The sequence below is a fragment of the Rhinolophus ferrumequinum genome, chromosome 20 (assembly GCF_004115265.2).
Source record: "Rhinolophus ferrumequinum isolate MPI-CBG mRhiFer1 chromosome 20, mRhiFer1_v1.p, whole genome shotgun sequence".
NCBI lineage: Eukaryota > Metazoa > Chordata > Mammalia > Chiroptera > Rhinolophidae > Rhinolophus > Rhinolophus ferrumequinum.
The window spans coordinates 31,505,167-31,532,418 of record NC_046303.1 but is presented as its reverse complement, the minus strand read 5'-3'; the positions used below and the strand labels follow the sequence as shown (position 1 = coordinate 31,532,418).

At 40.4% G+C, this 27,252-nt stretch overlaps 1 protein-coding gene across 1 annotated transcript; it reads right to left on the bottom strand.

Annotated features, from left to right (window-relative positions):
* Positions 1-160: 160 nt before the first annotated feature.
* Positions 161-26,119, bottom strand: PON1 (paraoxonase 1). The gene is made up of 9 exons (XM_033088910.1): positions 25,942-26,119; positions 18,047-18,117; positions 16,478-16,533; positions 15,081-15,249; positions 11,850-11,976; positions 8,524-8,724; positions 6,403-6,484; positions 2,357-2,482; positions 161-574 (listed from the first exon to the last, which is right to left on the bottom strand). Exons 1-9 carry the CDS (start codon positions 26,013-26,015, stop codon positions 416-418), a joined length of 1,065 nt encoding a protein of 354 aa, XP_032944801.1. The 5' UTR covers positions 26,016-26,119; the 3' UTR covers positions 161-415.
* Positions 26,120-27,252: the final 1,133 nt, after the last annotated feature.

The window sequence follows — 27,252 nt, the reverse complement described above, 5'->3', positions numbered from 1 at the left end:
CTGGAGTTCTGGTGATTGGTGAGACCATCCTGCTCTCCTGTTTTCTGAACAAGACACAGCAAGGCAGCAACAATGTGCACTCAGGAAACTCATCATGTCTTAGGGAAAGTACCTTGTGGGTCACGTACCAGTTACATTATTTAATAGCTGACAACAGACATGATCATTTTAGCCATTTTATTGAAGAGGATTTGTATCGGTACATGAGATTTTCAAGTATTCCAAGACTGATTTTGATATCATACTCTCAAAAAAGACTTATACATCATATTTGTTCCCAGTTACACAGCACTTTTCATCCCTCATGAGGTCCTAATTTAGGGTCAATATTCATTGTTCAGATGAGATCATTGTGACCAATGTGGCAAGCAGTTGAAATGTTCAGGTCACCATGACATGGGCGCAAACCGGCCTGTTAGAGCTCACAATAAAGAGCTTTTTGGTACACGGTGCCAATCAGCAATTTCCCTTTGTAAACAGAGGCAACTGTACTTCCTTGCAACACTGTACCATTTTCTGCATAAACCCGTGTGACTTTGGGTTCTTCTGTTAAAATGTTCTGTATTTGGATCACCTATCAAAGAAATAACATTAGGTTAAAAAATATTTTTAAGTCACTTAAAACAACTTTAAACCCAGGGTCCTTTCTCCATAAGAAGAAGACTTTAGGTAAATCATATTTTGTTCTAAAATTACTCTCTATATAAGACACTTGTTTCCGCATTGGCAAGAATGACAGGTTTTGGTCAGGTGATTTAAATAGCAGTGGAGACACATAGGCCTACAGAAGTGAGGCAAGAAATATGCTTTACAGCCTGGATGTGAGACATTAGGGAGTAGTAGGGACTATGGTAAATGGGAGGAGGGCTGTTACTCAGTAGTAGTCAAATTATAGTCACGCTGAAATTTAGGATAGTTTTTGTGTATTTTCACATAAACTAGGAATTTGGATCTTTACACTTAATTCTTGTTTTTAAAATGCTGGCAATCCAAAAAAAAAAAAAAAAGTATGGCCCAAAAAAGAAAATACCTCTCTATACCATATTCATCCATTCTTCTGAATACATTGTATTTTTGAAACTATTATGAATTCCCAAGTTGGAGAAATAAAGATATGGACCTAACCCTAAACAAACAGAAAACAACAACAAATGTGCATTTCCAATTACATGATGGCCTTTCATACCTTTTATTTTTAGGTTTACAGGACAATTGTAATTGTCTTTAAATGCCAATCCTTCACGCCTTTTGCTAGTTCTTAGCTATGTTTAATAGAATTGAAGACATGTCGGCCATGGTGTGTTCACCGTTTGGAACTCAGCAGAATGTTAGATTCTAATTTGTTCTTGCTTGTTAGCTCATTTGGTGAACTTGGGTCATTTGCTACAGCATGGACTTGGTTTGCTGTTCTGGAAAAAAATTCTTTCTTTCTAATGATGGATCTGGTTAAAGAATAGCAAAAAGTAATAACAGTCCATTACCTAATGCACTAACCCAGCCCCCCAAGTCCACTCTCCACTCTGCTCAGATGTTTACAAAAGCCTACTCTGAGAGCTCCCTTGCCCTTTAGCTCCCAGCTAGGGTGATGAAGGAACAGTAGCAGCAAGGGATGGGAGGACGAGGGGCAGGTGGGTTTCTCATTCTCCAGGCATCCTCCGCATGGGTCCTTGCTGGTTGGCTCCATCCCTCAACCAGAGGCCAGGGTCCTCTTAGATCTTATTTACACACAGCTCTTTTCTTGTTCTGGCTCTAGTAACCATTTCCTGCCCCCTTGCTAGCCCTGGGGTATTGCATTTTCCCTTTTGATTTCCCTACACTCTGCCCACACCTTTGTATGTAGTGTCCTTATTAAATCCCCTCGAAGTTCCCAGTTTAAATGTATCATCTGTCTCCTCCCTAGACTCTGACTAAAAAGTGCCTCCCAAAGTCAAATTCCTTTTTATATCTGATCATTTGGATCATCTATTCATGTCCCCCCTTTTATTTGTCCATATAATTGAGAATTATGTTTTTAACTGAAAAAAATCTGGCAATCAGGTCGCTGATCTGATTAAAACTCATTTTTCAGGGCCGGCCCGGTGGCTCAGGTGGTTGGAGCTCCGTGCTCCTAATGCCGAAGTCTGCCGGTTCAATTCCCACATGGGCCATTCGGCTCTCAACCACAAGGTTGCCGGTTCGACTCCTGCAAGGCATGGTGAGCTGCGCCCCCTGCAACTAACAGCGTCAACTGGACCTGGAGTTGAGCTGCACCTTCCACAACTAAGATTGAAAGGACAACTTGACTTGGAAAAAGTCCTGGAAGTACACACTGTGCCCCAATAAAATAAAAAAAACAAAACTAATTTTTCCAACTAACCTCTGATCCAGGAGGACTGTTCGAGGGGTGAAAGATTTTCATGCCATCGGGATGGCATCCAACCCAAAGATCCCCTGTCACAGGATCCACGGATATGTTATCCACGAGTGTATTCGCGACCAGAGACTTCCAGATTAAAAACAAGAACAAAAGACAGAAAGTGAAAAAATGTTTGCGAGATGGCAGAGCAATTCATCAGGGAACACTATTGTCCTGCCCCTCGGTCACCACTCTGCTGGTTCCAGGGACACAATGGTTCTGCCTGTTTCAATAGCACTCAGGGAATTCCTCTAGCTTTCCACCCAGGCTAGTATTTTATCAGTTTCCAGGACAGATGAGGGAGGGGGAAGATACAGAAAGCCAAAAAAGACTATAAAAAGTTAGATGAAATCATTTGAACTAACATCTGTGCATGAACCTAAAACTGAAAAAAAAAAAAAAAAATTTAAGTGCAGCATAAAAAAGTTCATTTCTAAAACAACACATGCAAATGATATTTTTATAAGCAAGCATTCAGAAAACAGCCAGGAAATGTAGATTCATTTCTGATGAGAGCATCAGTGAAATGTGTAGACTTTTCTTTTGTGACTAATCAGAGGCTATGTGGCCAGAGGACAAATTGATCACCTGGGGTCTAATTTTTGCCTTGGAATTGGGAAGAAGTTTCTTTTTTAGTTTCCTGATGTTATTCAACTCCCTGTTCTTCTGCTGTTTATTTTCTAAATATAAGTTGCAAGCATGTGATGACTGCACAGATTGCTGTCAAGGTTTTGTACCAGGATCATAAATAATACCAATTCTTAGTTCCACCATTCATCATCTTGGCTGCCTTCTACCAGGGGGAAATCACACCTATTTGTTTACGGCTCACTCTCAGCTGGAGAAGCAATATCTACCGTGTACCTCAAACAGAGACCAGCATGCCTCAGCGCCCAGAGACCCTCTAATAACTGGCGGTGGCTTGCTGCAAAGGCCAAAGCATGGGTGGGCAGCCACAAGGAACCAACACTGCCCTATGCTTCCTACTCAAAATGAGAGCCATCCCCACATGTCAGTGAAGGAACTAGAGGGCTCAAGCACTGTGGCAGAGCCTCCTTTTCACCTTCGTGCACAGCCATTACTCATTCTTACCCTGGAAAGAGGCAAAGTTGGCTACAAGAGGTGGCTGAGCAAGCGTGGTCTGGGCAAAGTCATCTCCAGGCCTTCTGCACCCACCAAGCCCCCATCGATCGCCATGCCAGACTTCCTACTCTGAAACGTTCATTTTTTAAGGTGAGGGGAATGTTTTTTCAGGGCTCTGCTCTTATCTTTGGAAGGGATAAAATGCAATTGGCGAATTCCATGGCAGATGAAATCCTGTAGAGATGAGAGCTGGTGGAAGGGCACAAAACCTGAGATCCCATTCATTCACCACACAAATCCTGAGCTCCTTCCCTGTGCTCTGTAAGGAGTTCAGCACCTGGAGAGAATGGTGTAGGAAGCAGATCTGGTCCCTGCAGGAAATGCTGACAGTCCAGCAGGGAGCCTGGGCTGGGCTCTTGCGTATCTGTAATCCCTAGCAATACTAACTCACCACGATGCACACACATGCTGCATTTCATGCTTCCACAAAGCCACCTGGAAATTTTTACACCCCTTGGTCAAGGAAACTGAATGAATTATTCTCTTTGGGAAAATCTGTATCCCAAGTTTTAGAGAACTGGAATGCATTAAAGTGACTGCCTTGAATTTTGTTTTGCGGGGAGGTGGTCAGGGGGAAACATTATTTTTATTGTGATAAAATATGCATCACATAAAATTTATCATTTTAACCTTTGTTAGTTGTACGATTCAGTAGCATTAAGTACATTCGTAATGTTGTACAACCATCACCACGAACCATGTCCAGAACATTTCATCATCCCAAACAGAAACACTGCCCAATAGCTCCCTATTCCTCCCTCCCGCCCCCAGCCCCTGGTAAGCTGTGTTCCACCTTCTGTCTGTCAAATTGCCTATTCCCCGTACCTCATATACATGGAATCCTATAATAGTTTTCCTTTTGTGTCTAGCTTATTTCACTTAGCATAATGTCTTCAAAGAGGCCTTATCTGTGTTGCAGCATGTATCAGAACTTGACTCCTTTTTAAGGCTGAACGGTATTCCATTGTATGGATATACCACACTTGGACAGGACATAAATGCATCCACGCCTCATCGAAAATTCTAACATCAGTCTCAGATAGTTGACAAATTTCTTGGCACTCCAGGTATGAACTGGCTTCCTTAATATGATTCTTCAAAAGGAAAAATAACATTACAGTCTTGGGGGCAGTCCCAACTGAGCTGTGATGTCAGGAGACAGGTATGCTCTGTTGCCAAAAGCAGGAGCCAAAACTGGAATAAGTCTTGCCCTAAGTCTTGCCTTGGCAGGAAAAGCGCCTTTCCTAGTGTGTGTTGAACGGCTATCGGATTGGGTTCTTGTCTTACAAAATTCTTTAACTTTCAATTTACAGAAGTACGTATGGCTCTAACCACAGTTTGTTTTCATTCCCTTAGCCAGTATGAGTGTGTGCAATTCCTTTTTACTTTACCTAATATCAAACTGGCTCTGCCAATGACGTTCAATGTCAACCATAATGTTACTGTTGATGTTGCTTCGAGGTGATTTTCTCTGGGTGAAGCCCCTCATGACAGTACCTCAGATATGCTGACGAGAACAGTTTGCACAACGCCTGGGGACAGGGCTTCATGCTATGGGCGGTTATGGCGGGAGAGCAATGGCCTGTTGTTTGTCAGGGACTTGGGGGGCTACTTTCACAAGGCTCCACTTTGCTCTTATGTTCTCTTTCCTCTCCTTTGTGTTTTTACCTCTTTTGACCCAAACCTCCAGACCACATCAGAATTAGTAAGGGTAGAAGATGAACCCCTGACGCACATCCAGCCCCATCATATTAATTTAACAAGGATTTGTTGGGAAGCTACTAGGTGTCGGGAACTCTTCCAGGAATAGAAAAAAAGAAGGAAAAAAAATCTGACCTTGTAAAGATTGCAGGCTAGTGGGAGAGGCAGACAATAGAGAGGATAAATAAAATATATAGTATGTTACTAATGAATGCTGAAGGGAAAAGAAAGGCCGGGGCGGGGGCAGGGGGCAGAGTTGCAAGTGTAGCTTAGGTAGCCAGGAGAAGCCTTGCTGAGGTGACATTTTCGTAAAATCTGAAAGGATATGAAAGAGAGAGCCATGGAGACCTGGAGGAAGATCACCTGAGCAGGGGAAACAGTGTCCCATCCTGAGGCAGGGCCATGCCAGGCAAACCCCAGGAATATTCAGGCAGGAGAGGCTGAGCAGAGGGGCAAAGGTTGGAGATAAAAGCAACAAAGTGATGGGCTGCCAGGGTACACCACGGCCATTGTGAGTACTTAAGCTTTATAATACTGGGGAGAGAATTTGCGATCTTGCTCCATGGCATGTTGTCAGTTTGGCTCAAATAAACTCTTATACAAATTCAAACAAAGAAATATTGTGGAGAGCACTGTCGTATCAAATACAAGTTGAGGCTATTTCTGGGCGGTTCCATCAACATAGAGGGGCAAGAAAGAAAAGGAAAGAAGGAGAAAGAAAGGAGGGGAAGAGAAGAGGAGGGACAGAGAGAAGAAAAGGAGGGAGGGAGAGAGAGATGAAGTGAGCAGGGAGGGAAAGAAAGAAGGAAGGAGAAGGAAAGAAGAAAGGAAGGAAAGGAGGAAAGAAGGGAAGGAAGGAGAGAGGGAAGGAGGGAGGAAATGAAGATATAAGTAGATCTAGGACCACAATGCCAAGTTTAAAATTCACTAGAGCAGCAAGAATCAAGTTTCATAAGTGACATGTGTGGCCTGCTGCTTCCCACTCCACAGCTGAGTAAAAGTGAACAACAAACACATAAGATGCTGATGATTCTTAATAAAGGAGTGAAAAATTGGTTCTCACCCACCCCAATTAGACAATCCTTTTTTCCTCACTTTTAATTTCGCAAATCAATTAGAATCTAATTATCACTCCGCAAACTTATAGGGTTAATACATCTTACCTTTAATAAAGTTAAAGTCCAATTAGCGTGTTTTTCGTACACATGAATCTTATGACTCAGTAGTTCAGCTATATAGACATACCTTCAAAGAAGAAAGAGCTACATCAAAGCGCTTGAAATATGTGATTCAAAAGTTAATGGTGAGGTTGTGATAACTTTTCCTCGGAAAGCACTCTGCCTAGAGACTGGAAAATGGAAGCCACTTCAAAGCACACTAAATTCTGAAAGAACTAATGAGTTTACAGTGCACAAAGAAGTTTTAATTCTGAAATGTTCTTTCTAAGGGTAGGAACCTAGTTGGCCCTGATCAGTAGGGGAAACAAACTTAGCCCTGACGCCAGCTCTGACTCTCTGGGAGCAACATGCATTCTCTGAGTTTGTCAATATAGTGGCAAGCCCCAGTTCTGCATGTCAGAGGACATAGAGTTTTCTCAAGCAGGCTGCAGGAAAACCCTTTAACAGTGAGCTCCTTGTTTTAAGCCAGAGAAAGTATGAGACAAGATAAGCTGCTTGGCCTGGATCTGAGAGAAGTCTTCCTCCCTTCCTACCCTGAGTCTGGCCCTCACCCTGTGGACTTAGTATTTTGCAATGTCACACCCATCATAAAGATCTGTGGTCAGGAGAAATGACTGCTTGATTATGTGCTCTTTTTGAAGACTAGGGAATGACTGAAAGCTGTGCAAGTTGCTCTCTCTAACTATGTTACTAACCCTCTGAAATCTGTGGTGATATAAGATGAGGAAGGGTATAGATGGATGGAGACATATGAGGTCTGACAATTAAGTTCATGAACTTGTTGCAACAATGTTGCTAACCTATTTTGATATTGGAGGGATTATTCATTATGAATTGGTACCAACTGGACAAACAGGTAACCAAGTTTACTGTTTGGAAATGCTGAAAAGGCTGCATGAAAAAGTTAGATGACCTGAGCTTTTTGCCAACAATTCATGGCTCTTACATCATGAGAATGCACCAGCTCACACGGCACTGCCTGTGAGGGAGTTTTTAGCCAGTAAATAAATCACTATATTGGAACACCCTACCTACTTTCCTGATTTGGCCCCCAGTGACTCCTTTCTTTACCAGAAGATAAAGAAAATATTGAAAGGAAGATATTTGGATGACATTCAGGACATCAAGGGTAATATAATGACAGGTCTGATGGCCATTCCAGAAAAAGAGTTCCGAAATTGCTTTGAAGGGTGGACTAGGCGCTGGCATTGGTGCACAGCTTTCCAAGGGGAGTACTTCAAAGGTGACTATTCAGCAATGAGGTGTGTAGCACTTTTTCTAGGATGAGTTTGCAAACTTAATTGTCAGACCGTGTAGATTTCATATATATATATATATATATATATATATATATATATATATATATATATATATATATACCAATGCTACCCAAAGTTGGTCAGCAGACCAATGCTGGTCTATCAATTGTTTGTTTCAGGGCCACCATCAGATAATAATGTAAATCAACTATATCACTGGGCACACTGCTTAGTTAAGTTGACTTTTTTCCCCATAGTACCACTTTTTTAATGAAGGAAGCAGTGCTGTGATTTATATTTTGGTGCAAGTTCTTTATCATGTCATAAATTAGCACTAGTGATATATATATATATATATATATATATATATATATATATATATACACTAAGCAATACTGTGATAAGCACTTCATATTACTAAATAGTTTTGCTTTGAGGGAGGATATGTAGCATATATGCCTACATACTAATAATCTCATTATACACTAAAAAAATCTTCCCTCCAAGCAAAACTATTTAGTGATATGAAATGCTTATCACAGTATTGCTTAGTAATACTAAATGATTACCACAGTATTATTTAGTAAAGCTAAATGCTTATTCACCCTCTTGAAATGTACTTTTCCCCCCCAAAAAAGAAATTTAAAAGTATATCTTCAGAAAATAGAAAATTTTGATTTGATAAATTTTACCCTGTGAAAAATTAAGATATTTTACATTTTTACTAATTTCCTCTTACTAGGATAACACGTTAAAATGTATCACATTATTTAGAAAAGGAGTATGTTCTAAAGATATCTAATGAGAACCTGGGGAAATGTATGACATTTTTAAAAAGTTTCCGTACTTGCCGTCAGGTGAAATGCTGATTCCATTAGCGAAATCAAATCCGTCTGCCACCACTTGAACTTTATTTGGACTATAGTAAACAACATATGACCACGCTAAACCTAAATATAACTCCCAGGATTTCAAGTAGGGGTCGGTAAAATAGTGATCATTTGTAGCATAAAAGTGTTCTGGTCCCACAGCAACAATATCATTCACACTGCAATTCAAACACACACAGATGATATGAACTGATGAAGATACTGTACATGACAGGATTATGCATTGTCATTTATTAGTTTCCATTCCCAAAATCAAGCTGTGGGGTGGAGCCTTCACTCTAGACATTACGGCAGAGAATTAATATGGAATCAGTCCTACCTATATAATCCTCAAAGACGATAATTACTCTAAGAAACCCTAAGGATCTATTATAGCAATATGACATAAAAGTTCTATTCACTGTATCTTTAAAATAGTGCTATAGGGAGTGTGTGTGTGTGTGTGTGTGTCTGTGTGTGTGTGTGTAGATATACTAAATTCATCAAATCAGGCCAGGTACCATTATCAAGGCAAAATTTATTTATGCTCATATAGCACTTGCTCTCACATAGAACAGTCCGAGACATCATCAGGCAGTGAGAAAAACTCTGGCAATCTTGAGAATTGCATCTTAATTAAAGCTCGGCTACTATTAGCTGTGTGATTTAGGGGAAATCAATCAATTCGCCTGTCAGGGCCTCAGTTTCCTTATCTGTAAAAGGAGGATGAGATGGACTGGTCACTTCCAGCCTTAAAGTTTCATGATTCTAAACTGAGTAAAATGTCCATGAACAAGAATGCTCAGAAATAGGATGCTATGGCTTTTTTTTTTCCTTTCTGATTTTGATTCTCTCTATGTGACTGAAAATCTAAGATGTATGAGTCTATTTTTCCGCTTTAATAGGTACAACAGTGAACACATAAGTGAGTCATTCTTTGCAGACGGAGGTGACAGAAGTTCCCTGGAGCCATTATCTGGGAGAGAATTATCTCTGCTCCATTGCAGAGGGCCTAATTGCCAGCACATCAGCTCTGACGTGGCCCTGAGCTCCTGGGCAAGTTAGATAAGCGCACCAAGCCTCAGTTTTCTTGTCTGTAAAGAGAGGTTAAATGGTTTTCCCAAAGTCATACAGCTCATTAGTATAAGACTGAGGGTCAGAATCTTAATTTGTGGAGTTGCAGTGGGAATCACAATGCCTGTTGTGTGTTTGCAGGAAGCCTGCCACTCACTAAACCCTCAGTCAATGGTAGCGATTATTACTACATGAGAAAGGAGGTCTAAGAATTTAGGATTAGTCTATATAGGCTCCAGGCATAAACCTGCAAGCTGGATTTCCCCCCTCTCTTTTTCAAAAGAAAATTTCTGAAATTAGTATGCTTCATAATCATTTCCTGTTTTTCATACAAAGGAGTAGAGCAGAATGGTTTAGAGTAATAGTGTTGAAACCTGACGGCCTCCATTTCAATCCTGATGTTGCTTGCTATAGTCTGTGGGGCCACAGCATGTCACTAAACTCTGAGCCTCAGTCTCCTCTCTATAGCCTGAAAGGCTGTGGTAAGAATAAAATGAAATAATGAATGTAAAAACCTTGGCACCATGTCTAAAATATAGTACATGACCAACAATGACCATTAGGTTATTATTAATAATAACACGTTTAAATGATAATACATTGGTAATTCAAATATGAATGTATAAACAACCATCACACACAAAGCAGAAAATATACATGGCTAGTCCCCTGGATTGAGAAAGCAGAATTTTAGTTAATTGTGGCACTATGATTATTTTCAGTTTGGTTCTACATTGCCAAAGACTAATATTTTTGCAATTGGCCCAGAAAAAAATAAATACTCTAACCCTGGGCAATAGGACAAATCTAAGATTTCCAAGATTCAATGTTGAAACAAAAAATAAGTTTTCACTATTTCATAGTGGCTCAGAGTACCCAGCTCCAGACTCAAGCTACCAGGATTAAAATCCCAGCTGTACCATTTACTGATGATGTTATCTGAAATGAGTTAAATACTCCAGGGCACAAACTTTTTTAATCCAAAATTATGTATTAATCAACCTAATTAAAAACATATTTGTAAAAAAATTAATAAAATAATCTGTTTAAATTGGTTATTGCAGCACAGCCCAGCTTCTCCATTCTACATACATTTCCCTAATTTAGATCTTGGTGTTTGGCACATTTTTTTATATCATTCTCTTTACAAAAAATATATTTGTGGGATGAATGTGTGAATAAACTCTCCTATCAAAAGCTATTCTGTGAATTTTCATTCTTTCTAAGGACGTAGAATAAGACCTGGGCTCCAGTTCCTACTCGGCCACAATTTGGTTGATTGACCTCATCCAGTAACTCAGTTTCCTTATCTTCAAAACCACAAGGTTAAGAAAGGAGAGGAGGGGCCACTGGTATCACTGAGCACAAACTGCGTGCCAGGTGCTTTCCTAGGTACCTGCAGCTAACTGACACATGGCTTAAAAGAAATCTAGATTTACAAATACTGAGGCAGTTGATTTCTGTACGTAAATTATTCAGATAGAGGTTGGGATTCTAGAACACCACAGGATTAGAGGAAAAAATTGTTTGGGACATAGTATCGAATTACTGTCCTAAACACATCACTCGCCTCATAAACCAAATCCTAAGGCAAGCAAGGAAGTTGACTTTGTGTTGGGTTGGTAGGGATCAGGAATCCTTGAGTGTTTTATTTTTCCATATGTTCTACTGTCAAGGAGCCTAGGATGGAATTGAGTGTTACTAGAGATCCTGCTATTTCATAAATCGTGTGCAACCAAACAACAGCAGAGACAGTGCAGAAAGTTCTTAGAGGCACCAAATTTCAGATCTCCTCTTAGGTATGTGTTTCTAATTCACAAAAACATCTAAGATTCCATCTTTTTCCAATATAAAAATAGATAAATAACAAATAAATAAACTCAAGATGTAAAATGTGTCTATGAAACTGGTTTGGGTTTGAAATACTAAGTCGGTTTTTGGAAGACAGCAGAGTTTTTTCTTGGTAAATTGGATATTCTGAGGCCAGCATCCAACCAGCCTGGAAATTGAGGGCTGAAGAGAAAAGGTCTTCTCTGAGGGGCTTGGATCCTTAAAAGTTTCTGCAGAAGAACATTTGGAGGAGTTTGTGATCATTAGACAGGAAAGCTGTACAGCTATCATCTCCGTCTCTCTATCTGCCCTCCTCCCCCCAGCCAAAAGGAAAAACTGAAAGTGGATTTAACCATCCAACGGTGTTAAAGGGAAATAAAAATATGATATGTCTCAGTACCTGGGCAGAAGTTTGTGTCTGATGGTTTTCAGATGCAAAAGTGATTTTTCTTCTTGTTGAAATTTAAACAACTCAACAGTGGTCTTCATATTTGGATGATTCACCACCAGCAGGTATATGGTATTATCTGAGAGGAGATTAAAAACAAAAATCGGAAACATTAACTGAGCTCTCAGCTGTCAGCCCTGCCTCCAGAAAACAATTTCAACCCACCTCCAACTAGTACTTAGGGTGTCATGCAGATGGAATATTTTCATCTCTTCGTAGAGAGCAGCATTTGTGATTACGCCAAAGAGAAATGACTAACGGAAGAACCACTGACAGTCTCTAAACACTCCAAGCTCCACAGGGGGAAAAATATCTTTAACTTAAGAATGAGCAGTGCTTGACACTAAAACTCCAAAGAGCTTGTTAAGCTTTCCATCACAAATGGTCTCAGTGAGGTGCAGAGTTGAGATAAAAGAGATAAAAGAGGTGGGAAATACTAATTTGAGAAGGCATGCTCAGGCGTGATTTACACAGTGTATGATGATAAATTCCATAAAAAGAGTAAGAGAGACAGAGAGAGAGAGAGAGAGCGAGAGAGAGAGAGAGAGAGAGAGAGAGAGAGAGAGAGAGAGAGAGAGAGGGAGAATCAAAGGGAAGCCACTTCTGTGAGTCCCTGTGACTTGGGATGTGAAAGAGAACAGTCTAACTGGTCAAGAAGGTGTGACCAGAGTTGGCAAGTAAAGTGAGATTATAGTCTCTGCCTTACTAAGCAGTAAGTCTTTGGAAATCTTTGATGTGGCTAAATTGGTGTTTAAAGGAAAACAATGCAAACTTCAATAGGTTGAACTGAAGAAATCTGAGCAGAGAAGCCAGCCAGGAGGTTCTTCATTCAACAAACAGTATTTATTTTAGTTGGTGGTAAGTGATATAAAGGGAAAATAAAATGGAATAAAGCGATGAAAAATAATGATATTTTCTTCAGGAGAGTCAAGGAGGTTCTCTCTGAAGAGGTGATATTAAAGCAGAGACATAAATGAAGTAAGAGATGAAAGCATGTGGGTATCTGGTAAAAGAGCATTCCACGATGAAGGAAGAGAGTGTGCAAAGGACCTGAGGCAGGAGCTTCCTTGGCACATTCACTTAATAGTAAGGTTGTGCTTGGAGCAGAGTGAGTAATAGAAAGAGTGGAAGGGCTGAAGCCATAGAGGTAGGGAGCCAAGGTCAGTCAAGTTAGGGCTTAGGGTAGGATACAGGCTTTCATGGGGGGTTTGAGCCAAGAGTAATATGACCTGAAGCTCTAGCAGTAAGCCAGGCACATGGAGAGAAGGGACTGGACCAGGAAGAAAGGCAGGAAATGAGATGAGAAGCATTTGACAGGAAGTATCAAAAGCCCCTGAGAAATAAGGGAGTTGGAAATTAAACATAAGCGAGGATTGAAACCTGGATTCATGTTTTGCACAGCAGAATCTACCTCTTGGAGTTTATCCTAAGGAAATATTCACAGAAGATATATGTACAAGAATGTTTATTTTACCATTATTTGGAATAAGCATAAAAGTGGAAACAGACTGAATCAACAGATGAATTATATTACAGTACCCAAATGGAGCTGAATCCTAAACAGCCATTGCAAAGTAGCTCTAAATGCGTTGTCATAAAAAAGGAGTCCATGATGTATACAAGGGTTTGGGTAATATTTGTGTAGTATTTCCTCATTTTTGTTTAAAAGAGAATACACACACACAACAATATATTTTTTTCACTTAAAAATATTTTAAAGTAAAATACAATGTTGATAAATACATGGAGAGAACATTGAAAGGGAAAAATATACCACATATATTATATATAAAAGAAGGGAAGTCATATAAAGTAGAAGTGAAGAAGGGAATATAAAAGGATGGAAAATCATTTTGTGATATTTTGAGTTTAAAGTGGTTATAGGAGAGGAACCCAGTGGAAGTATCAGTAACCCAAAGGAATGGAACTGAAGAGCTGATTTAAAAATACCCTATTGGAGTTGTCCTAGAAAATGGGCACAGTTTTAGTTGTGACATGGTTGAACTTTCTGAAATGGAGAAAATAAAGAGGAGGCAAAAGAGCAGTCCTTTGGGGGATGCTCAGAGATTTTGAAATGTGTGACAAAACAATGAGCAGGAAAGAAAACCTGCAATAGGATCAGAACTAGGACAGGTAAGTGTGTTGGAATATCAAAGAGGAGCAATTTACTTGGAGAGGAAAGTGATCAACAACATAAAATGAGGTCGAGGAAGGAAGGAAGGAAGGAAGGAAGGAAGGAAGGAAGGAAGGAAGGAAGGAAGGAAGGAAGGAAAGAAGGAAGGGGAGGACAAGAAGGGTGGTGGGAAGGAAGGGGAGAAAGAGAGGAAGAGTTGGAAGAGAGAGAGAAGGTTTGTTAATAACACATTATTATGTGATGACTTTCAAGGCAGCAATTTTAGCCACCCACATGGGTCAAGTCTAGAAGGACTGAAGAAGGAATTGTCTGATGAGGCCATGGGTATAGATGTGATTCTCAACCCTAGCCTCTCCAGCCCTCACCCTAAAGAAAGACAATTCAGTTACTCCCCATATGTCCCTGGCACCCTTCAAACCACTGCCCCAGCACTGGAGCTCAGAGCAAGTGAGTCCGTCAGCCAGTAAATTCATACGTGAGCCCTTTAAGAACACCCGGGACTCCAGCTGCCCTCTGTCTCTCTCAACCACAATATCCACTGGTTTCCACAGCCAGAAGCCATGGGGACATCTCTTCTCAGCACTGGAACCTTGGGCTGAGTTGCTGGTGTGGAGCCGGGACCCCTCACTCCTCAGGAGAGAAACCCCTACAGCTTATATATCCCTCCTGATTTTTAACCGTCATACATGGGATGGGTGTGGGACCACTCCATTCTGTGTCTCCACACCTCCTACTAGTCTCAATGTGGCTTCTTCTGTATATCTTTAGTTATACAACTCCATTATGGTTGTTTTATAATTTAGTCGTACTTTTGATGTGGTGGTGAAAGGATGCAAGCACAGCATTTCCCTACTCCGACATCTTGACCAGAACTTGTTGATTTACTCTCATATAGGGGTAAGTTGAAAACCCAGAATAAGAACATTATTCATGATTATACTTTTGTTGGATAAAAAGAAATATTCATGCGTTAACATTTTTTTCTGTTTTGTGTTTTTGTTTTTGTTTTTAATTTGGTTTCAGTTTTAGTAAACATTAAATATTGTTACCTTCATCTGTGAATGTGCTAATCCCATGAGGGTTAAATAAAGACAAATTGAATTCACTTCCAATGATCCTCAATTCTAACACTGTTGGATCGTCTTCATTCAGGTCCATCAGAAGTATTTTTCCAGGCTTATCAGGTTCAAAGCTCTTTATTCCAGGATATTTTAATCCCTTATAAATTAATGAAGGAGAAAAAAATAGACACATGACAAATATTTCAAGGTGGTATATGGCACATGGGTTCACACCGTCTGCTTTGTGGCACAGGGCCATATGGGAGCCTCTACGTTGGCTTGAGCAATCAGCCCAAAGGGGCTCTGGAAGCCACATGCTTTCCACCAGGCAACCCCACAACACTGCACAGGCACAGATCCTTCCATCACCAGCAGTGAAGCCATGTGTGTCTCACATCACAGCTACCAACCCATGAGAAAGATAAAAAATGGAAGAGCAGACAGAAGGGTCATTTACTAACAGGCTTCAATAATATAAGCAAGGCATATAAAGTGATTATCGGTTATATCCTTTAGACTGTTTCCTGGCAGGTTCCTCGAAAGTATCTCAGGCACAGAGGTTTGGGGGCAATCTAGTGAGCCAGGAAACAACTCCCTAGCCTTCAATTAAAACAACACAGCTCTTACTGGTTTTAGACATTTGGGTGCCATGTAAGATTTTGCTTAAAATATGTATTCTGCTGCTTTTTAAAAAGTTTGCAAGGCACTGTTACAGAGGATGACGAGTCCTCTATCTTCCTAATAGAAAACTGGACTAAATAAATTAGAACACGCAGCAAAGCATTTTCAATGGCTGGCTGACCACTATTCTGGACCCTATCGACTCTCTTATTCTGTACTAGATTGTCAACTTCTTTTGTTTGGAGCTCTAGCTCTACCACAGTGATTTGTATGCAGAAAAGTTTCCAGCAACATGGTGGAAATTATGGAATTACTTATCAGCAATTTTAAATGAAAGAGTTTATTCTGAAAAGTGTAAAATAAAAAAGTAAAAATCTAAATGACATGTGAGGAGATATATATATATATATATATATATATATATATATATATATATATGAACATACACTCAATTCAGCAAATATTTGAGTACACCACTTAAGTGCTTCAAGGCATAGACAGTTGAATGGGAAGCCATTCCTTAACTCATTGGGATTACAAATTGCTACAATGGAAGATAAGTTAATATAAGAGTTCAGCATATACACAAATATGCATGAAACACATATGTTCATCATTATAACAGCAGTGTAAATGCATATACAGTTTGTTTTTGAACCAAACTGCTCATTTTATTTGAAAGTGGGCATTAGTATACAGAAAGTTTAAACAAAAGACTTAAGCTACTGGTTCTAGGAAATAGTCTAGTGAAAGGAAACACTTACAGTGCTAATGAAAGTCAGTCCATTAGGAAGTATTTCCAAGTCCTCAGAGCCAGTTTCTGCCAGAAAAGAGAATAGCACAGATTGTTTCACACTATTGCAGGAAGCTAGTTGTTCTTTTTTTTAATCACTCCTAACTTGAAAATGGGGTTACATATTTAGTTCTCTTCGATAGATTCAGAATAATTAATTCTTGCATTTATTTATTCCAGTTGACTAATGTGACTATATAAAAATTAAAAGACATTAATATAATTAAGTGTAATCAAAATTTACATTTTATTTGTTTTAAATTTATAGACTAGAACTTTTTCCTCAGAATCTGAAATCTCTTATATAAAGTTCATGGTAATTCACAAAATGTACAAAAGCTATGCTAATTTGAAAATAGCTTGCTGTTTTTTTAAAGACACAGAATAAACTACCAATATATATTGATACTTAATAGTTCCAAATCAAACAAATTCTTTGAAAACCATTTTGGAAATATAAGCAAACTCCAAACCCTTCTGTTAAAATGGGGATACATTTCATATGCAGAGTATGCATTTACTATTAATTATAAACATCAGTAAAAATGTCACAAAGTTAGTTAAACTTTAAGTATATGTACATTTTTAAAATTTCAATCAATCTAGAGACAAATGAGATTTTTTATTTTTGTATTGATACTTTTAGTGGAGATGTTTGTTTTTCAAATATCCAGTGATATTTAATATCAACACCATATTTGTTTTCCAGAAAAAAAATTGCACTATAAGATACCTGGCCAAGCTTATCAATGCTATCTGAATAAGGCATCTGGTCTAGCCTCTTTAACCTTAGACAACTGAGAAAAATAATTCTAAAAAGAAAACAAAACAGAAAAAAAAAAACAAAAAAATAAACCGTACATATCAAAAGCATGGCTCTTAAGCAAGTTGTCCTCAAATAACAAAGCTGGTTGGTTGAAGTCAGATGGGAATTAGAGTCCTGTGACATTCCTTGTTGGTTGCCTACCAGCTGCTTTTCCCCTGCCCTTTTATCTTATCTGACAGGGCCTGCTTTCCACAATGGAGACCCAATAGTTACTTTCCCAGCTTCCTTTGCAGCTAGGGCACCAGCCTAATGTCTAGCTCTGACTAATGAGATCTAAGAAGAAGTCTGCTGAGAGCTTCTAGGAAAAATTTTCCTCCCTGATATTAAAAGAGAGGTGCATGAGGAGAAGCTTTGTGGTAATTGCAAACGTGTGTGAGAGCATTTAAAAATTTTGTGCTTTACTCACTGCTTTTTCTCCTTTTTCTGTCTTTCCTCTGCCATCTTCTCAAGTTATATTACCATAAAAATCAAATTGTTCTGTTGTTTTTGCTATACTGACCAAGCAAAAACAAATGATCAAAAAACTATCAACACCTTGGTAAAATGTTGATGAAGTCAAAAGTCAACTAATTTATTTAAAATTAACTACTGACTTAATACTCCTCTGGCTCATAGTTTTATTTTTGAACAAAATTAAACAGGTGTATTAATCAAGTAAATAGCAACATAATACTGCAAATTCAAATGAAATACTTCCTCCTCTTACGTACTTACCTATTCCTTTCACTAATTTACAGTTAGCAGGTTGCACTGGTTCTACTTCTTGGAAAGCTTTAAGTCGTGCTCTAGGGAGGAAAAAGAAACCAAACATAAACAAACATAAAACTATTCAGAAATTATAATTAAGTTGTAAAAGTAAGTAGCCAGTAAAGTTCTCCTTAAATGTACTTTGCCTGGGTTTCAACCCCAGGATTAGTGGTCCCCTGGATTCTATCAGGCAAGGCCAAAGCCAGACATGTGGAGCCTCAGGGCACAACAGTTAGTATTTATTTAGCAGAGGTGGATAGATACACAAAGAAGATTCATAATGTCCTCTCCAGGACTCTGTGCACTTTGGCAGGAACAGAAACTATTTCATCAGCTGTGTAAGGAGTCCTATGTGGAAATTTGGGTTAAATAGCAACATGGTTCCAATTTATTCCATTGATGTTTTAGGGCTGCTGACAGATGGGTCTCCTGCCCATCTGCCCAGTCTGACTCCAAAGCTTGGACTATGCATCTGCTTTCCACTGTGTTACTTGAAAAATGCAGGTGTGCTTAAAAGGATTTATAACTTCAGAAAATCATACCCAAGGCCAGCATTTAAAAAGGCATTTCACACAAACACACCCAAAAGTAACTTAATAATCTGAGTGTATAAGCATCGAGGGGAATATTTGAGTGAAGGACAAAGGAAACAAGAACAGATGTGAAAAGGAAGTACCAGCAGGCTGCCTGAGCAGAGCAAAGCTATTGATGAGGCATTTGAAAGAAATGGACCACAACATTAGCACAGCCAAGAGATTTAAACAATAAACATTTTTTGATAACTAATGATACAATATAAGATATTGTCATAGACATAGTAAGCAGCAACAATTATCCAAGAATCCCTGCAAATCTTATTTGGCTAAAGATGGACTAGCCTAATCAGAAACAGTTTTGGAGACAAAGAGGAAAAACTGAGGGTTGCTAGATGGGCGGGGGGGGGGGGGGGGGTGGGTGGAGGAGGGTGAGGGGATTGGAGGGCAGTCAGTGACCACAGGATGGCCACGGGGTTTGAAAATTAATCTGGGGAACGTAATTTAGTGGTTACCAGAGGGTAAGGGGGTTGGGGGGTGGGAGATGAGGGTAAGGGGGATCAAATATATGGTGATGGAAGGAGAACTGACTCTGGGTGGTGAACACACAATGTAATTTATAGATGATGTGATACAGAATTGCACACCTGAAATCTATGTAATTTTACTAACAACTGTCACCCCAATAAATTTAAAAAAAAAAAAAAAAGATGGACCAGCCAATAAATTCTTAACTTGCCCTACTGATAATTTAGTCTCACTGAAAGAGGAGGATGGGCTAGAGGTGAATGGGCACTTTGGATAAAATTCTTACCAACATGGTACAAAATGACAGGTATTTGGGGACAATTGGTCTTTTGTCATTCATTCAGAAAAAAAAAAAAAGAAAAATGTATCACATTCCTCTTACCCTGCCATTGGCTATGAATTCCACTTTCTAAGAGGGTCTGACCTAAAAGTCTAAGAGTGGGGTCCAGTAATTCGTTTTGTTAAAGCACCACAGTTCATCCTGATGGACAACAAGGACAGAGAACCACCAGTCTGGGTGCCAAAGATCCAGAGATGAGGAAGGCCTAGCCTGCAAGGAGCTGGGAGTTCCCTGAACGATGGACATGAACTTAGAAAGCAGACTTCAAAGGAAGTCTGGGATCTGCCCCACGACCTGAGAAACTAAAAGGTATTTCAGAAATGGAAATCAAACGTATAATCCCAAAAATTTGCAATAAAGAAATAAAACGGAAAGTGATAGAACAGTGGCTTGAAAATTTTCAGACTGAGACCCACATTAGGAAAAGCATTTTATTAATACGTAGTAGAAACACACAGCACCCACACTCACACACCACACATAGCTGAAATAAGGTTCACATGAGAATATGCACACCAATACGTGTGAGGCATCCTTGACTTTTCTATTTAATTCTATTTCATGTATTTGAAATGCTGGTCACAATCTACTACATGGATTTTGTGACCCACCATTTTTAAAAACGCTGGTCTAGAGAAAGCTCAGTGAATATTCATACAGTGCCCCGCAGAACTCAAAGGACTGGTACAAGATGTTAAGGATGAAGGTATAATCAAGGACAGTACAGAGAGTAGCATGAAAGAAGAGATTCAAGATGTGAAATTGCTGAATGGGCCAACATTTGCCAAGGATAGCCAACTTAGCTTTCCTTAGAGTCAAAATCATGCAAGAATAGGCATACTGCCAGGCTTGCAATGTTCTTTTAATGTGATGGGTTCACAGAGAGCAGAGAAAAGCAGAACTACTCAGCCCCTAGTTTAATTCAGGCTTCTTTCTCAAATAATCTCTCACCTGGAAAACATAGAATGATCACAGGTAAAAGTAGTCCAGGGTAGGTAAGGAAACATTAACTCAGCACCAAGTTTCTTTGAGTTCAAATCTGTGGCCAAACCAAACCATATCTCAATAGGATAATCATTGCTACTACAGTTCAGGTACTGTACATACCCTAATTTAATCCACAAACATTTCCCTGAGGTATTATTACCCCCATTTTGCAGGTGGCTAAGATTAAGTGGCTTTCCAAGGCCACAAAGTGATGAAGTGACTGAGCTGGGATCGGAACTCAAGTATGAATGCAAAGCTCACATTCAGTCCTCTACCCAAGCAAAATTTATAGACAGCACTGCTGAAAAGCTGGAGGAAGCACTAGAAGACAATTCCATCTGTGTTACTGTAATCGTTCTCACATGTTTCTATCTTGTTCTCAAGTATTAGGAAATATCTTGTCAAGAGTTTGATTAAAGTCCAAATGTTCCAAGTCTGAGGGATAAAGTGCAATGTCTGAGATGGGTCTCTGATCCATAAGCCTCTGAACTCTGGCTGGAAATCACATACTCCCTACTGTGAATTATTCTTACAAATACGTGTTTGCTCGTTACAAAAGAAAGTGAGAATCTTAAACTATGCCTTAAGAAATCCATTCTGGAACTTTCCTTGAGACCAGACTCACCCTCATCAGTCTACTTTCTGCCACTACCCACTCCTCATTCATTCAATATTCCCTATTGGGGCCTACTATGTGCCAACCCCTGTGCTAAGGGCTCTCACAGAGACTTCCTCATTTAATCTCCTTAGTCACTTCTGAGGCAAGGACTAATATTTTTACCTGATTTATAAGTAAGAAAACTAAGTAGTTTGCCTGTGAATATTTATTTAAAAGGGTAGAATTGAGATTTGAAATTAGGTATCATGATACCAAGGATGCTTTTCTCTATTTCGCTTTCACGCTTCTTTTCATTTGCTCATGCTTTCCCCTCCGCCTAGAATGTCCTTTACCGCCTATACCACTGGGAAGACTACTAACGACATTCTGTCCCCTTCATTTATCCTTCATTTACCCTCCTGAACCTTCACATACACATCTATCGACTCTTTCCGTATGTTTTACAGTTTTTGGTCTTTTTCCTCACAGTAAATTCTGAAAGCCATGAGTGCATCCTGCATCCTATTCATCCCTGTGACTCCCAACATAAACACAGCACTCAGGGAGAGAAGGTATTTACTGAGTTGTGTTATGGAGCTGGGAGGCTGATGCATCAGATGGAGGGTATGGTGCTGGTTGCGTTGATAGGGGAGGCTGGAGAGTCGTTTGTCCTTAGCCTAATGTCGCAATGAGGTCGTACCATAATATATGCTCAAGTATCACTCATTATGTGGATCATTCATCAGTGGGTTTTTGAGACAGCAGATGGCAATAATAAAAGCAAACATTTACAGATCACCTTCCATGTGCCAGATTTTATATATGCAATATATATTATTATCCCATAATTTTTAGGTGGAGAAACGGGTCAGAAAGGAAAAATGACTTGAAAGTTGTAGAAATGAGATCTAACCCAGGTCGGCTGGAATCCACCACTGCTTTCTACCCACTAGAGTGTGTTGTCCAGAGTGGGCATGGGGGTGGCAGAAATGCCCTGAGAGGCCTGAGGCTAGTGTTGTGATCTCTTTCTCATGAGGTGGGCTCACGCATTAAGATGGGCAATTTAGTAATACTGAAGATGCCACAGAGACACAGGGCTGCAATCCAGCTCGCTCCCAGGGGGCGCTGATAATACCGTAGTCCATTTCCTGGGCATGCGCAGTCATACCTGCAAGGCCACAGGCAGCTGGCTGCAAATGTGGACGGGGAGGCTATTGATCCAGGGGAGCTCCCCCAGTTCCTTCCTCTGTGTTACTATCACCTCGGAAGCATCAGAGAACGTCCCAAGACACCCCTGGATCCTTCCAGAAGTTCCCTCCAACTCAGGCCAATGGAACTTCTTGTGAACCTGCCCCACTCCCACACACTCATCCCTGAAGAAGAAAGTATATATTCACTCTGGAGATCTGGCTTGCCCCGGACACAGGCTTCGTGAATCTGCCCTCTCTTTATTGGGCAGATGCACGATCTTCTCTGGAACTCGGGCCTTATCTCTAATGTGGGGATAAAATTACTGATCCTCCAGGATGTTTTGATCTGGTTCTAACATGGGTGATGGCAAGAGTTGAATGTCCTTTAGAGACGTGCATACAAATCCCCTGGGGAGCTTGTTAAATACTGCTGATTCTAATTCAATAGTGTGGTGTGGGGCCTAAGATTCTGCAAGCCCAGCAAGTTCCCAGGGGATGCTCATGGACCTAGTCCATAGCCCCTTTGAGTAGCGGGGGCTTTAGGGCCTTATGGACAGTGGGTGCAATTTCCCTTTCTTCCCCGTGTGGGCTGCTCCAGAAGGCTCTACACCCATCCTCCATCACTGTAACCGCCCATTCTCTCAGCCCTGTATTTCTCCTATGCCTGCTCTTCTAACACTCTTTCCGTTCTAAAACCAGAGGTCCATCCCATTTGCATTTTACTTTTCTCTACTCAGTCATCAGATCATAACCAGAAGTTTGAGGACTGAGGCCCTCTCTCCACTCAATGGATCTAGGTGCTGAATGTTACTTAGATCTTCCTATACGGCTAAGTGTCTCCTGCAGACACCCTATCCACACTGGGAAACCACAGGCAATGCTAACAAAGATTCGCAGAGACTGACGTGTGTTCAGCTATGACCACAGTGTGCTTTTGTCCTTCTCATGAAGATCAGAATCAGACTTTGGGCCCAGAAACCATTTGCCCTTGACAATTTCTCTGCTTCTATATATGAGCTTCCTCTGCTGCCCAAGGCCAGGATCCAACTTCTTCAGGTTGAAATCTAAATGTTGGTGCAGGTCAGTGGTATAGAAGAATATCCCTTCTCAAACTATCCCAGAGAGTTATGCATGATGTTCACGGATGGTACCAAAAAAGGGAGTGGAGGTCATGGGCAAATAAGTCTGTGAAAGGGTGACTTCAACTAAGCAAAACCATGTTTTTTACTGAAGGAATTTTCAAAATTTCAATATACCAGAGTGCATTGTCAATCTTTAGAAGGCTATAATAGACAACATTTCCTAAATTTATTTGTCTGAAGAGTCCATTTTTTTTTGTGGAGCGAGTCTTGAGACTCATGTTCCAAGGAACAGACTTGGAGAAATAGTAATATTGAATAAAATAAGCGAAGACCTTATACTGAGAGAGAAACTTTTTAGGGTGGAGGTGGTAATGCTCTACTTTTACACAAAAATGTATCCAAGATGACTGCAGTCTCCATTCTTAGAGTAAATTAAAGAAGGTAAACCAGAAGATAGAGCCTCACTCCTTTCTGGCAAATTTGTAATTCTCTGCAACAGCTCTCCATGTGGGGCATCTGGGAGAATATGAACAGAACAAACCCAGGTACAGATGGAAATGGAGAATCCAAAGGAGAAAGCCTAAACTGGGTGTTACATGATTCTATCTCATCTCATTTCTCTTCCTCCCAGGATGATACTACAACCCACACATATGGTGGTGCAAATTATATGTACAGAAGGTGCCAAAAAATGTATACACATCTTAAGAGACGTTATATATGCTCAAGCAGTAGTCCCACCATAATCAGAAGTGTCTGGACGCTGATGGTAACCACTTTGAGCACCTCTTGTAATTGCAGAAGTCAAACGTGACTTGTATTCACCTTTTGTTATTGGTATATATTATGTATTACAATTAATACAGTTTTTCCTTTCTTAAAATGTGTGTACATCTTTTTGGCAGCCTCTGAATATATTCTCATTTGGGAACAAATAGTACCATGATTAATAAAAATTCACAAACTGTAATTTTCACATGATTTAAAACCCCAAATCACTATTTCTTACTTTTTTCAAAGTTTGTGATTCCAAAAAATAACCAACAATTAGAAGAAGAAAAAAAAAACACCCAGTTTTTTAAAACCTATTCTGAATATAAGCTTCTAATCAGTCCATGGGGTTATATAATTTTTTAAAAGTCCAAAATGTGCAATTTGATGTTTAGTAATGTTTTACTTCAAAGTAAATAACAAGGTGCTATTGGCTAATTCTTAGGGATTAGTTGATTTCTAGACTTTGAATCCCTGTAAAAAGTTTACACAAAATGACTGATACATTCTTTTTCTTAATTATTATTATTTTTTCAGTTACAGTTGACATTCAGTATTATTTTATATTAATTTTAGAAGTACAGCATGGTGGTCAGACATCTATATAATCCATGCAGTGGTCCCCCCCAATCGGTCTAGCATCCACCTGGCACTATACATAGTTGTTGCAACATTATTGACTATATTCTCTATGCTGTACTTTACATCCCCATGACTATTTTGTAATACCAATTTGTTAATACTATTTCTTAATCCTTCACATTTTCACCCATACCCACACCCCCACCCCACTCCCATCTAGTAACCATCAATTTGTTCTTTATAATGAATCTGTTTCTGATTTTTGTTTATTTTGTTTTTTAGATTCTACATATAAGTGAGAGCATACAGTATTTGTCTTTCTCTGTCTGACATTTCACTTAGCATAATAACCTCTAGGTCCATCTATGTTGTCGCCAATGGCAATATTTCACTTTTTTTTATGGCTGAGTAACAACTGATACATTCTTAATCTCCTCCCCTTTGTATAGTATCTAACAATATATAAAATACTTTAAGGGAAGCAGGGCACTAACACTCATCAAACAGTTCCTATGTCCCAGACACTGTGTTAGTTGCTTCCTATATAAGTATTAGCCTTTAAGTAAGTTAGAGTTGTAAAGTGATTTGCCCAAGATCCCACAATGGAAGAGAGAGACGGAGAGAGAGAGACAGAGACAGAGACAGAGAGAGAGAACGCAGGACATCAAATGCCAGCTCCAGGGTTCTTCCTGCGCAGGGTCCTCAGTGGAGCACGTGGGCCAGCGCAGCGTGTATTCGTGCCCACCTGCTCCGCTCCACTCGCCAGGTTTCTGTCTCTCTTCTTGGGGCCTCAAACTGAGAATCTCCAAGCAGGGAAGGTTTGTGTCATGGCCAGTCAGCCACAGCAGGGGCTCCTTTCCCTAATTCACACGATATCAAGGTGTCTACCAGTCTAGTTACCTGTTCTGAAGACAGGTTGAGAAGTGAATCTATAGCCAAGGCACACGGATCTTTATGAAAAAGTAATTCGTGTATGGCAACAACTTGATTACTCACACCACCGCCAACTGTCTCTTTACCGGGTCTCTCAGACCATGAGCAAGGAGTTTTTAGGTGGCAGGCATGTGGAAGTTGGATAAACATTTAGGGGAACCCCTGTGGGATATGCATCTACCACTTCCCTGCAGACTTTCTGTTAAGATCCTGGACCCCACTTGGAGGTGTGTGTGTGTGGGGGGGCCGGGGAGTTCCCGGGGCTGGCATGGGGGCGGGGAGGACAAAGGCTGCAGCCCTGACCACAACCCAACTTACTCGTAAGAAGGCCGGTGATCTTTCAAAAGGGTCAGTCCCAGCCCCAAAAGGGTGAGCAGCACCGGCTTCGCCATGGCCTCGGACAGACGAGTGATAAATGGACTTACGCACCGACGGCGGGGAGACCCTGCCGGCCGGCCTGCAACCCGAGCCCGGCTGTTCGCAAACTGGACCGCCCCGCCCTCCCCCTTGCGGCTCACCTGGCTGACCTGGCTCCCCGAAGGCGGGGGCTCCGGCTCAGCGCCTGCCTGTCTGCAAGAGCTGCGTACTCCAGGAGACTTTAAAAAGAGGAAACCAAGGAAAGCGGCTTAGACCAGGAAAGAACGGGAGAACAAACAGGTCGGAGCAAATTGGAGAGCCCTGGGCAAGGAGATTCAAGCTTTGATGAGCTCTCACTTTGTGCCAGCAAAGTCCTAATCTTTGTGCTCAATGGGGTTCAGTAACTCAGCCAGACAAGGAATGGAAAGAAGGGAGGGCTGTGATTTGTACCCCTGAGACCTAACTTGATTCTTACCAGGATACCACTGTCACCTTCAAACATTTGGATATCGAGCATCTCATTCTCTCCGCACACACTCCTGACCGTACAGCATCAAGGACGTCAGTGCGGCATTCGCTGACATTTGTTGAGTACTTGCTCTGTGCCAGAAATCAGTGAAATATATCAGTACTCCATATACAGTGCTGTGGATAATGCACATATTCTATGGAGAGAAATAAAGCAGGGAAGGGAGATGGGGAGTACTGGGGTACCATTTAATGAAGAGGAGTCAGGGAAGGCCTCACTGATAAGGGGACCTCTGAGCAACGCCAGATGGGTGGTGTCTCTGTACACCCATCTCTCCTGTTACCATGAATCAGGTGTTTCTTGCTTCACTAAAGGCCAGCCCCTCCCTTTCTCTGGGTCCCTTTCCTTCTTTCCTCCTCAGAGATTTTGGTCCCAGTTGCACCTTCTCTCTCCTATAAAATCCATCTCTTCCTCTTTTCTGGAATATTGTTACCAGACACCAACATGTTTTAGTGTCACTTATATAACAGTTTTCTGGAGAAAATGCTCTTTGGTCCCATATTCTAACTGCTGCCCTCCTCGTACAGTAAAAAAAAAAATAAAAATAAAAATAAAATAAAAACATAAATTAAATCTCTTAGAAAGACTTGTCAACAGTTGCTGCTTCGATTTTATCACCTCTTGTAATTGATGGTCACAAGTTCTTTGACACTCCTCCCATTGAGAAGTAAGGTACAGGACCTCACCCCTGCTTACTCTATGAATGCTTTGATTCATAAAATATTGTGGTGCTATTCAAATTT

Excerpts from the sequence above, each read along its gene's own strand:
- PON1 (XM_033088910.1), bottom strand. The coding sequence starts at position 26,015 with ATGGCGAAGCCGGTGCTGCTCACCCTTTTGGGGCTGGGACTGACCCTT. Across the intron at positions 15,250-16,477 it reads GACTGACTTTCATTAGCACT|GGATTAAAATATCCTGGAAT; the intron begins GTAAGTGTTTCC and ends TTAATTTATAAG. Across the intron at positions 575-2,356 it reads ACAGTCCTCCTGGATCAGAG|GTGATCCAAATACAGAACAT; the intron begins GTTAGTTGGAAA and ends TTTCTTTGATAG.